This window comes from Engystomops pustulosus, chromosome 4 (genome assembly GCF_040894005.1).
Source record: "Engystomops pustulosus chromosome 4, aEngPut4.maternal, whole genome shotgun sequence".
Classification (NCBI taxonomy): domain Eukaryota; kingdom Metazoa; phylum Chordata; class Amphibia; order Anura; family Leptodactylidae; genus Engystomops; species Engystomops pustulosus.
In genome coordinates this window covers 66,548,474-66,562,411 of record NC_092414.1, presented here as the reverse complement: position 1 = coordinate 66,562,411, position 13,938 = coordinate 66,548,474, and the positions used below count along the sequence as shown (strand labels likewise).

The window sequence follows — 13,938 nt, the reverse complement described above, 5'->3', positions numbered from 1 at the left end:
CAGCCTCCATACACACAAACACACTATACAGCCAGGAATATATCGGCAGCCTCCATACACACACACACACTATACAGCCAGGAATATATAGTCAACCTCCATACACACACACTATACAGCCAGGAATATATAGGCAGCCTCCATACACACACTATACAGCCAGGAATATATAGTCAGCCTCCATATACACACACTATACAGCCAGGAATATATAAGCAGCCTCCATACACACACACACTTTACAGCCAGGAATGTATAGTCAGCCTCCATACACACATACACTATACAGCCAGGAATATACAGTCAGCCTCCATACACACACACTATACAGCCAGGAATATATAGTCAGCCTCCATACACACACTGTACAGCCAGGAATATATAGTCAGCCTCCATACACACACATTATACAGCCAGGAATATATAGTCAGCCTCCATACACACACACTATACAGCCAGGAATATATAGTCGGCCTCCATACACACACACTATACAGCCAGGAATATATAGTCAGCCTCCATACACACACACTATACAGCCAGGAATATATAGTCAGCCTCCATACACACACACTATACAGCCAGGAATATATAGTCGGCCTCCATACACACACACTATACAGCCAGGAATATATAGTCAGCCTCCATACACACACACTATACAGCCAGGAATATATAGTCAGCCTCCATACACACACACTATACAACCAGGAATATATACGCAGCCTCCATACACACACTATACAGCCAGGCATATATAGTCAGCATAAATAAGCATAAACATCTTAGGTATCGTGTGTCCCAAAATGGGTGTTTCAACAGAAATATAAAAATGGTTATTCCCGGCAGTGAACCCTGTTATGGAAAATAGCGCACAAATGTCCATTTTTTTTGCCATTTTGTTTTGCATGAAATTTGAAACTAAAAGGGATCAAAAGGATTTCCAAAATAGTAGCAATGAAAACATAATTTTAAAAAAATTACACCAGACACTGCATCCATACATCAAAGTATGAAAAAGTTATCAGATCATAGCCAATTGAAGAAAAAAATTTGTAGAAAAGGTTTAAGTTTTTTAAAATCGTACACAGCAGCTTGCCTCAGGGAGCAGAGAGTTTAGATTCATTTGTAATTGTACCAACCCAAAGAAAAAAGGGGAGGTGTCATTATGATTGCACAGTGGAAGCCGTAAAACAGAGCTCACAAATGCGTTTTTTCATCAATTGTACCGCATTTGGAATTTTCTTTTGTTTTTGTTTCCCAGTACATGGAATGGAACATTACAGTGAGTACAGAAAGTATTCATACCCCTTTACATTTTTTACTCTTTGTTTCATTGTAGTCAATTGGTAAGATAAAAAAGTTCTTTTTTTGCTGCTCATTAATGTACACTCTGCACCCTATCTTAGCTTAAAAAAAAAATAAATGTAGATATTTTGGTTGATTACTGATTTTGCTGAAACTGAAATATTACACGGTCCGTAGTGTTCAAACCCTTTGATGTTACACTCATATTTAACTCACATGATGTCCATTTCCATCTGATACTACTTGAGATGGTTCTACTCCTTCATTGGAGTCCAGCAGTGACACACCTGTCTATATAAGACCTCACAGTGCATGTCAAAGCACATGAGGATCATGAGGTTAAGAAACTGCCCAAGGAGCTCAGAGACAGAATTGCCGCAAGGAACAGATCTTGCAAAGGTTACAAACGAATTTCTGCAGCACTCTAATGTTCCTAAGAGCACAATGGCCTCTTTAATACTCAAATGGAAAAAGTTTGGGCCGACCACAACTCACAAGCCCTTGACCTGGCCGACCAGCTAAACTAAACAATTGTGTGAGAAGGGCCTTGGTGAGAGAAGTAAAGAAGAACCCCAAGATCACTGTGGTTGAGCTCCAGAGATGAAGAAGGGAGATGGGAGAAAGTTCCACAAAGTCAACTATCACTGCAGCCTCCACCAGTCGGGGCTTTGTGGGAGAGAAGCCTCTCCTCAGTGCAAGACATATGAAAGCCGCATACAGGTTGCAAAAACACACATAAAGGACTCCCAGACTATGAGAAATAAGATTCTCTGGTCTGATAAGACCAAGATTTAACTTTTTGGTGTTAATTCTGTGTAAAGAAAACCAGGCACTCTTCATCACCCGCTAAATGCAATCTCAACAGAGACACATATGGTGGCAGCATCATAGGATGGGGGTGTTTTTCAGCTGTAGAGACAGGACCACTGGTTTTAATTAAAGGAAAGGTGAATTAGGTCAAGTACAGAGATATCCTGGATGAAAACCTCTTCCAGAGTTCTCTGGACCTCAGACTGGGCCGAAGACAATGACCCTAAGCACATAGCAGTGTAACAAAGCAGTGGCTTCAGTGGCCCTGACCCAAACTCAATTGAGCATCTCTGGAAAGACTTGAAAAAGTTCACCATCCAACCTGAGGGAACTGGAGGGGATCTGCAAAGAAGAATGGCAGTCCCTAAATCCAGGTGCAAAAAACATTCCCAAGGCGACTCATGGCTGTTCTTACTTGAAAGCTGCTTCTACTCAATACTGTACAAAGGTTCTGAATATTTTCTTGTTTAATAAATCAGTAAAAATATCGACATTTCAGTTTTTTTTCTGCCAACATGGTTGTACATTAATGAGCAAAAAAAGAAACTTACTTGAAAAAGAAAACAAGCCCTTATAAAGCTCTGTGTACAGAAAATTTTAACAGTTATAAATTTTTGGATGTGGGGAGCAAAGAATTGCATCTTTGAAGGTTTAAAAATGATCAAAATTATGGTTATGCTTTAAGGCACTGCTAATGTTACATATTACAAGCTCTAGTTGTAATGACTGACAATACTTGGAGACTAATGTAGTAATATCCATTCACTCCCCCTCTATTTTTTACATTTTCATTGCCTCCAGTAGAATGTATTTGGATAGATCCTTCAATTTAATAGTATGCAAAGGTGCTCTGAGTGGACACATTAACATACATGGACATATTTACATACTGTATGACTGTCAGCAGCTAGTTCTTTACTACATGCTGAAAATAATGGGCAGCAGTATTTAGCAATGTTATAACGCTGGGACCCAGGGTTCAAATCTGACTAATAACAAAATCTATTAGGAGTTTCTATGTTCTGCACAAGTCCTTATGTGCAATTCCCCTTGGTTATCTGGTTTCCTCATACAGATTGTAGTATCAGCCTGTATAGTGCTCCAGAATATGTTGGTTCTATACAGGTAACAAGAAATACATTCATACTATATAGTAATTTTAGCAGTGAATATGGAAAAAATATACAACTTCAGTTTATTCAGTAGCCCCCACAAAAGCAATGGCAGCTTATAACCTTAACCTTGTGTACATCTAGAAAAATTATGATCTTACCGTAGGTGTAAATTCTGGTATTAGTTTTTTCTGCAGGACTGCGTCCCAGTTAATATGTGACAATCCAGGAAAGTTTTGAATATCTTTAAGGCATGAAAAACGCTCCTCTGGATTTCTGTCTAATAACTGAAAGGTATAAAAAAAACAAGATCTTACACTTAGGAACACTAACCACAAAACATTTAACTAATAATAAAACCTCAAGGTATGCCCTTTTTATCCTATTTTGTCTCATTTAATCATAACTGAGAATTTTATAAGGAAACCAGTAGGTCTCCAGCGGACATATGTCCCTATCTTTTCAAAAGACTAGTAGTAAGACAACTGTCTGGAGCAAACCTGCTCTTCCCCTTCTTCAAGGAGGAAAAACAGAGAAAAGTCTCCAGACTGACCAGCAGTGGGGAGAAGATTATCTCATTGTCAATATAAAACTACAGAAAAAAATAGAAAATAAAATTAAAATACCCCCCCTTTCCTAGAACACATATAAAAATGAATTAACAAGAAAAAAACCCTAAATAAAGAAAGTTCAGAGTTAGGCTATATTCACACTGCCGTTGCCCGCCCGTACCGTACCGTAGCGGGCAACGGCAGTGTACGGGGAGAGGAGGAGGAGGTGAGCGCAGCTCACCCCCGCCCCTCTCCATAGCAACCTATGGCGCCGTGCGCCCATAGGAGTGTATGGGGGACTTATATCGGCCGTATATACGTCGGCCGTATATAAGTCCCCCATACGTTCGTGTGAATATAGCCTTAGACTATGTAAATTTATCACTGTGTAAGATTCTGGATGATAAATCTGCTGTAGTTTAAGACTGTCTAGTTGACAACATAAAAATGTGCAAAAATATTGCATTAGTATCACATTTAGTGCATGGGCTTTTTCCTGTGAGGTCAAGCCCCCTTTATGGAAGCCACACCCTTTTGTCGTACTAGCTGTAAATGTGTCTTAACCCCTTAATGATTGCCCTAGCAGCTTTTTATGGCAATCATTAAGGGTTCTTCTTCTTCTGAAATTCATTTTCAAGTTGCCCTATCAGAAGAAGATTTCAGGACCTAACATCCTGCTGCCACTGCTGAGCACTAACAACCCAGGATCAGAACTTTTTCCAAGAGTTTTTCAAACATGGACTGCACTCTCTAAATAGAGACTGAGAGAGCTCCCTATGTCACCCATCATCACCCTGAAGCTGCAATTGCAGGGTGCCGATGGTGTCTCATGGCAGCCTGAGTCCACTGAAGAACCTCAAGGCTGCCTGCATTAACTTTCTATTAGTCCATGTTGGAGGAGCTTCATTACATGAGTAGTAATAGTAAAAATTATTTTTATGTAAAAAAGTCTAACAAAAGGGAAAATAATACATTTTGCACCAACCCAGGCTAGAAAATTATACTAGTATTTATCCAGTACGACCAAAAACTTAAAATCTTTTTAAAAAGTAAGGTAAAATGTTGCCCAAATTGACATTTTTTAATCATCCATCAGACAAAGTTAAACACAGTAGAAAAACTTTATGATCCCCTGGTGTGTACAAATAGGAACTACAGGTTTATACACATGAAATAAGCCTCACACAATCCTTTCAAAAGGATTACATAACGCAAATGAAGGTAATTTAAAAAAAATATATACATTTTGTATTGTTGCACATGTATTTACCCAGAGAATTTTTTATTATGTTATTTAGGTTCCACAATAAATAGAAAATAAATGTATTAGAAAAACAGTCAGATCTGTATTCTTTTGGATGTTTGGCATGCTTTAAGTTCTTTCAATAAATTTGTACTCATGTGCCAACCCAAAGAAAGTAACTAGTTAATCAGAAATCTCCTCTCATTTTTCCAGTGTTACATTAACACCTAATGCTTGGTCGGGAAGCTTCCTGTAATTGTGCTATATTTGACTATTATAGAAATCTGTCTAGAAAATATGACAAAATGAGGCTTAGAAACCTGGTAATTACAAAGTAGAGTTTGTAGAAATCTAAATAGAAAAATGATTTTCACAAATCCATAGACGCCTGCTGTTCTCTCCACCGATAATCTATACGGTAGTATTATTTGTTTACGTGTGTGGAACAATGGCGTTTTCAGGATATGACAAGAGGGATTCTCGTGTCTTTGCTGTGGATGATACAGAGACAGACAGTTGGGACAAAAAGATGTTGTTAGCTCCCCAGGTAATTGTCGTAAATAATCTGTTTTGTGATTATGTGAATTACGCAGCTAGGGGAAAAGACACAGCAAAACCACAAGGAAAACAACTGGGAGAATAAGGAGCCAGAAACATTAACTGAAAACTTAACAATGGTAGGTCACAGTGACTGCTGCTGCGATGACAGATGGTAAATGCACAGTAGATGGGAAATGGCAGCAGCCAGTACAAAAAATAAGATAGCCAAGAATAAAAATCACTTATATTAATGCTTCCAAGTTGGGGGTAACAGTATGGGAAAAAGAAACAGTTCCCATGTAGAAATTAGCATCTCAATGCCTGATAAAACTGAATGGCAAGTTCTTCTTCTATTACAGAATCTAACACCAAGGACCATGTTGGCATATTAAAAACTTGAGTTGCTGTAATTATGGTACCAAGATGATGGTCTAATGCTAAAGGCACCTTGTCACCAGAAATGTGATTCTTAGCAGGTGACAGATTCCAATAACCTAAGCTATGGTGAGTTAAAAATGGCTTTGTTAGCATTCTGAATCATTTCAATACTTTATATAAGTTTAATTTACCTGGCTCCCTGCCAGCAGCATGTAGTGAGTTCCAGGGAGGGGGTCTGTGTGTGCCTGTGTCAGTCTCCTCTCCTTTAAACTCATTGTCACGTCTGCGTCTGCTGTCTCCTCTACCCGTGCTGGTAGGATTAGGAGACACTGGGTTTTTCGTCATCCTGCAGTCTGAACTAGGTTCTATGGCTGTCTGACCTGATGTCTACCACACCGCTAACTGATTCTATCTTGCAAGAGTTAACACTGTAGATCTGTAATTGTTTGCTCCTTCCATCTGTGGCAGGGTCTAGGTTCCCTGTAAGTATACAGTTAAGCCTTGATGGTCAAACTGCTATCTTGCTGTGTTACTAGCTTTTCATGCATTCTCTAGTTTCTGGTTTCTCATCTCTTGTCTGTGTCTCGACTACTCTATTCTGATTGTGATTTGGTTATTGTTTATTTCCTGCTGCTGTTGACTGATTCTATACCTTGCCTTATTATGTTTGTTTGTCTGTATTGTTACGTGTTCACACCTTACCCAGGGGGGGAAAGTCGCCTAATTATTGGCCTCGGTTTAGGGGGTACCCAATAAGTAGGTAGGGACAGATTCGGGGTCTCAGTGTGTCCTGCAATTAAACTCATGCAGCAGGATGGTATGGAGGAGAGGGAGAATTCACAAGGAGACACAGACACAAACAGGCTGCAACTATCACCCACTTCTCCCTAGGGACTCACCAAATGCTGCTGGCAGGGAGCTAGGTAATGTAAAATAAGCTTATGTAAAGTAGAAACAGTATTCAGAATGCTGACAAAGGTGTTTTTAAAATCAGCATGGCAGAGGCTTTTGGAACATGTCACCAGCTAAGCAAGAGATTCCTGGTGACAGATTTCCTTTAACATACTAATATTGCAGGATTTTTCTGTTTAAATTGTAATTAAAGGCAATTATGTACAACAAAATTCAAGTCTTCACAGAAAACAGGTATACAATTGAAAATAACATGTGGCATAACTATGTGTTTTTAACATATTTTACCCATGGGCATACAATGGGGTATGGGTCCACTGTGCACTATAGCCAGTTTAACTTTGGAGTGCCTTCAAGGGTGTTGTTTTAGTGACCCCATTGGTTTTCACTCCTTAAACCATATACAGGGGTTCAATCTTGTATATGAAGGGGTCAACAGATTGCTACCTCTTGGATGTATGCAAAAGAGCTGGCCTGGGTGAGTTAAGTGACATTGCTTCAATTTATTACGGGGCCAGGCAGATACATTTCAAGAGCAATCAAGGTCTGCACAGACAAAGTTCTTACATAGTTGAGAACCAGACCAAAGTTTAAGAACAAGGAAAACCAATCAATGTCCCTATTTCAAACATGTGTCATCTGAGAAATGGCCAGAGACACTTTAGCAAAGGGTGCACTGGGCCTTTAAATTCAACTAAGCTTTGGGCATGCCAGGTGGCAGCATAGATGGTGGGTGGCTGTGTGTAAAGTGACCAGCCCTGAGTGAGGAAGAAGCAAGAGAGCAGAGGTTGTGCTTAGGAGGGGTAAGAATACAAACATTATAATTTATGATCATTCAATGTCAGATGTAATGGGATAATAATAATCATAATAATAATAAGAGATAGAATTTGGAGAAACACTTTACATGCTTCAATATAATATACAGGCGGTCCCCGAATTACGCCCACTGTGGCCTCATGATGCCAATAATTTAATCCCAGGCTGCAATTATCAATTATCATTTTTACCAGAAGACATGTTCCTATGACCTATGACAGGTTCGTTTAAAAATACCAGTGGTTTTAAATCAGATATTTTACATTACATGGATCCCTGCCAGCAGCATGTGGTGAGTCCTGTGGGAGGGGGGGGGGGGTAGTTGGATGTTCAAACAGCTCAGGTGGCCTTCTCTTCAATCCCTCCTCCTCACCTCCCTCATGGCCATGTCCCAGCCTCTCCCCTGCTCCTTGATTGAGAAGGAGGGATTGAAAAGAAGATGACTTATAATATAAGTATATGTAGTAATATACAAACCTCATCATGGTTCATACGAAAACTGACTAAACCCACGCAAACCCCAGCAAACACCCATGGCTAACAACTGCCATCGGTGCAAATTAAATATCAGCAGTGTGTGGGCGCTGCTATCTTGATTCCAATCTTGTCTTGGCAACAATCGGTTCTTAAGACAGTTGGAATTTTATGTCAAACTCCCAGGCCAGTCTTTAGACAGCATCTGTAATGGTCTGTGAGTAAAAGACTGATAAAGGTGTACTGCAAAATCCCCATATACTGCAATACAGTAGTATTGCATTATATGGTCAAAGTAATCAAATACCCAAGGGTTCAATTACCCTAGAGCAGTGGTGGCGAACCTATGGCACGGGTGCCAGAGGCGGCACTCAGAGCCCTTTTTGTGGGCACTCGGGCCATCACCCCAGCACACCAGACAGGACTCAAACAATCTTCCAGAAGTTCCAAGCAATTTAAAGGATGCTGTTTTCACTCATATATTAAAGTGATACTGACTTTGTTACTTGGGAATGTAGGCAGAAGAATGAGTAGACAGGGCCGAATTATCACTGGAGGATCTTCTGCTGGCCCCACGATTCTCAGAGTACAGAGGGACACTGGAAAGAAGCTAAAATGTTGCAAATTTTCCATCTTGTCCTGCAGAGGCCAATATGATGGAATGTTGTTGAGGAACATGGAGCAATAAGTTACTGCTTTAACTTTTGGTTGGCACCTCGCAATAAATAAGGGGGGTTTTGGGTTGGAGTTTGGGCACCCGGCAGCTAAAAGGTTCGCCATCACTGCCCTAGAGGGTGTAAAAATACAGTAAAGGAATATTTAAAAAAAATGAAAAAAGAATTACAAAAAAATGAAAAGTTCTAATCCCCATCCCATCAGTTCTAACTAATAAATAATAAATAGAAAAGTAAAATCATCACCGAAAATGCCAGACCTATCTTAACATAAAACCAGTTAAGATTGACACTTTTTTTTTGCAAAATGTAAAGTGCAAAAAATGCATCACATAACATTTTGAATAAAAAGTGATCAAAAGGTCGTACAGTCCCAAAAATGTCATCTTAAAATGTATTAAACATAATAAAACCCATATAAATTAATCGCTGTGATTGCACCAAACCAAAGAATAAATTTGGAGCACACAGTTAAGCGTAAATGTGTTTTTTTCGATAATTTCACCACTTCTTTTCAGTTCACAGAATGGCGTATTCAATACTGTCTCTAGGAAGAATATTTTTTTTTTTGTAGAAAACAAGCTCTTATAAAGCTCTATACATGGAAAAATAAAAAAGTTATGGATTTTTGAGGGTAGGGAGCAGTGATGTTAAGGGGTTAATACTGCTTCTCTTTGTATTTGTCAATATTATTAGTCACAGTATATCCAGGCACATTTTAATTGCTTATATTGTTCAAAGTCTAGATAGCTTCCACCTACTGATACCTTACCTGATGTAGTAATGAAACCATTTCTTTTGACCAGGCGGGAGGGTAAGTCACAGTCGCTGTATGGAACACATGGACTATGTCTGTTGCTGCACTACTTGAGTGAATGTGGAAGGGTCTCTGGAGAAAGAAGCAAACACGATTAGAGTTAGAATAGAATCAATGTCAACATATCATGTGTTCAGAAGAAATTATGAATATATAATGTAGTGACAAAAGTGTCTACGATATTGGTTACTTGTATAATCACTCATTGCTAAACATAAAAACTCTGCAACAGAAATAACAATGAACGTAAACAAACATAATAACCACTTTTTCGCCACTTTGTATCACTTAAAATTTTTTATAAAAAGTTAACAAAAGGTCATCTTGTTCCATAAAAAATGACTCCCTATACAGCTATGTAGTCCAAACTATGAAAAAGTTATTAGCATCAGAATTAGGTAAAATCAACATTTTTTTGCACATTTTTAAAAATGTATTAAAACATAATAAAACCTATTCAAATTTGGTATCACAGAAAATGACACCTTAAACTGCTCTGTAGACACCAAAGTATGAAAAAGATATTGGCTGCAGGATATGGTGAAATGTGATGTACAAAGGATTCACATTTTTTTAAAAAAAACCTTAATAATACCTAAATAAAATTTGCAACTCCGTGATTGTACTGACCCCAAAAAATAAAGGGTTGTTACCATTTGGAGAACACAGGGAAGCTGTAAAAATAGAACCCATAAGAAAATGGCGCAAATATGTTTTTTGTGTGAAGTTTTGGAAGTTTTTTCCATCTTCCCAGAACATTGCTTTGGATATTAAGTACAGTTTGATATGCAGAAAATCCTCATAAATCTATGTAAATGGAATCATTAAAAAGTTATGGATATTTGAAGCTGGCGAGTGAAAAACTGAAAGGCAAAAAAGCAAAAGGGGCATCGGCGACAAGGAGTAAATGATAAAAGACAAATACAAATGATCAAATCCCTCTGCAGAGTCTCTATGCCTGGAAGGGATTGTAAGGCCTCCTGTCATTTGAACAAAAACTTTTTTTTTTTATAAATACAAATCTGTATTATGTTATACAAATACAGAAATAAAAACATCATATACATTATACATAATAAAAAGGGTATTTTATATAATATATTAACAATATTTACATAATCCCCTACCTTCCCCCTCCCCTCACCCTTCCACTGCAGAAAGAGGAAAAAAAATAAAATAAAATAAATAAATATATATATATAATTATCTCAAAATACTGTGGCTTAAAATATTTGGAAAAAAACACTGCCAGTCCTATAGTAGCTATACTTGCCTCTACACTGTACCCCAAAAACAAACAGCAATTTTTTTAAAATGAGGAAACATTAAAATTGACAGAATAAGTTTCTCCCTGTTGGCCACCAGGGGGAGTTTCATTCATGTACTCTTTACACACAGAGCATAGCAAACAGGGGAGTGGGAAGAGGAGCCTACACATTATGCAATATATAGGCTACGTTAACAAAACCAACTCAAGGGTCTTAGTTACATTTTGATAAAATTGCATAAACCGCTTACTACTTCATGGGGACCTTGTTTTAGTGGGTCCTAACACTATAGGGTGATGCATTAAATGGCGTACACCGTCGCCGCAACACAGCGCCAGAGGCCGAGACCCAGAAGCCCCCTAGTACCAATACAGGCATCTTAATTGCAGACACCTGTGATAACTGTTACAGCTGTTTATTGTAGCCTAAGGATAAATTACAGTAAATTACCAACATCCAGAGGTCCGTTTGTAACTAGGGGTCATTTGCTAGTCGAGTGTTCCTAAGTAGGGGATCGCCTGACCTGTTCACAGAATGCAGTATTGCATGGTGTCTGCTGTTTTGTGGTGTAGATGGGGACACGGGGCCCTGAACCACTGGGGCTTAGTCTGCCCGTATGGGTGCACCGTGAAGAGGTTAGAGGTTTATGCAATTTGATCATAATGTAACTAAGAACCTTGTGTTTGTGTTGTTAATGTAACCGAGACACTATAGATTATTTTATAGTGTGTGTATATCAGGGGCGCACCTGCCATGAGGCGAGTTGAGATTCTCGCCTCAGGCGGCGCGCTTCCTGCTACACTAGGGGGCGGCGTCGGGCTCCCGCCCGCCGGAATGTGTTACGGCCGATACATCTCCCCGACCCCCCCGCCCATCACATCCACCTGCCCGCAGCCGGCACATGTACCTGCGGGCCTTCAATTCCCCCACAGCCCGCCCATCCATTCAACACGCGCGCGGCTGTCATATGTACCTGCGCGCCCACAGAAATTTCCCCCTGCGCACCGCCCTACACTTCCCCTTGCGCGCCCGCTGACACTTCCACCCCCCGCAGCCCGCCTAGCTCATCCACCGGCCCAGCACAAGCACCACTCCCCACCCCAGCCCAATGTCCGCGCTGGTCCCCCCCCTCCTTCACCGGCCGTAACCCCCCTCGGTCCGTCACTGCCAACCACCCCCCCCCCCCCCCGCTCCGACATCCCCGGCAACCCCCTCTCCCCCCCCCCCCCCGCTCCGACATCCCAAGCAACCCCCCCCCTTCCACCAGAGGACAAGGCCAAAGAGAAAAGAAGAAAAAAGAGTAAAGGTAACTTCTATGTATGTATATGTGTGTGTATGTATAGATTTGTCTGTGTGTATTTGTATGTATATGTGTATGTATATATGTAAATATACATATATATATATATATGCATGTCTGTATATTTGCTGTATATACTGTGTGTATATATATATATATATATATATATATATATTCTGTATTTAAAATATACTATATGGAGACACGCTGTATGTATTATATGCTACATGGCAGCACGCTGTATGTATTATACGGTATATGGGGGCACGCTGTATGTATTATATGGTATATGGGGGCACGCTGTATGTATTATATGGTATATGGTGGCACACTGTATGTATTATATGGTATATGGCAGTACGCTGTATGTATAATATGGTATATGGCGGCACGCTGTATGTACTATATGGTATATAGTGGCACGCTGTATGTATTATATGGCATATGGTGGCACACTGTATGTATTATATGGTATATGGCAGTACACGGTATGTATAATATGGTATATGGCGGCACGCTGTATGTACTATATGGTATATAGTGGCACGCTGTATGTATTATATGGTATATGGCGGCATGCTGTATGTATTATACGGTATATGGCAGCACGCTGTATGTATTATATGGTATATGGCGGCACGCTGTATGTATTATATGGTATATGGCGACACGCTGTATGTATTATATGGTATATGGCGACACGCTGTATGTATTATATGGTATATGGCGACACGCTGTATGTATTATATGGTATATGGCGACACGCTGTATGTATTATATGGTGGCACGCTGTATGTATTATATGGTATATGGGGGCACGCTGTATGTAATATATGGTATATGGCTGCACGCTGTATGTATTATATGGTATATGGCAGCATGCTGTATGTATTATATGGTATGTGGCGGCACGCTGTATGTATTATATGGTATGTGGCAGTACGCTGTATGTATTATATGGTATATGGCGGCACGCTGTATGTATTATATGGTATATGGCGGCACGCTATGTGTATTATATGGTATATGGCGGCACGCTGTATGTATTATATGGTATATGGCAGTACGCTGTATGTATTATATGGTATATGGCGGCACGCTGTATGTATTATATGGTATATGGCGGCACACTATGTGTATTATATGGTATATGGCGGCACGCTGTATGTATTATATGGTATATGGCGGCACGCTATGTGTATTATATGGTATATGGCAGTACACTGTATGTATGATATGGTATATGGCGGCACGCTGTATGTATTATATGGTATATGGCGGCACGCTGTATGTATTATATGGTATATGGGGGCACAATGTATGTATTATATGGTATATGGCGGCACACTGTATGTATTATATGGTATATGGTGGCACACTGTATGTATTATATGGTATATGGCGGCACGCTGTATGTATTATATGGTATATGGCGGCACGCTGTATTGATTTTATATGATATGGCGGATTGTTTTATGTATATTGTTCTTTGTAGTAGCTCGCTGTGTGTATTATATAGTTCATGGAGGGAAGCTTTATGTATTTTGCATTGCTTTATTTTCACATTTTTCACATTGGGTCTGTTCCTGACACACCTTGATATTTTACATGTATAAGGGGGGGGGGGGCGTTTTTCTATAGTTCGCCTCAGGCAGCAGAAAGGCTAGGTGCACCCCTGGTGTATATGCGTCCCAGATCTTTCTTCCTCCCAGTGTTCATACACAGCTATGCC

At 39.7% G+C, this 13,938-nt stretch overlaps 1 protein-coding gene across 4 annotated transcripts in view; it reads right to left on the bottom strand.

The window, feature by feature from the left end:
- STK32A (serine/threonine kinase 32A) overlaps positions 1-13,938 on the bottom strand; it is a 136,299-nt gene that overhangs the window by 15,933 nt on the left and 106,428 nt on the right. For all 4 annotated transcript variants that reach the window (XM_072146146.1, XM_072146148.1, XM_072146147.1 and 1 more), the window contains 2 exons: positions 9,594-9,710; positions 3,392-3,517 (listed from right to left, as the gene is read on the bottom strand). In XM_072146146.1, the coding sequence (XP_072002247.1) occupies positions 3,392-3,517; positions 9,594-9,710 (243 nt within the window). The remainder of the gene's footprint in view (positions 1-3,391; positions 3,518-9,593; positions 9,711-13,938) is intronic.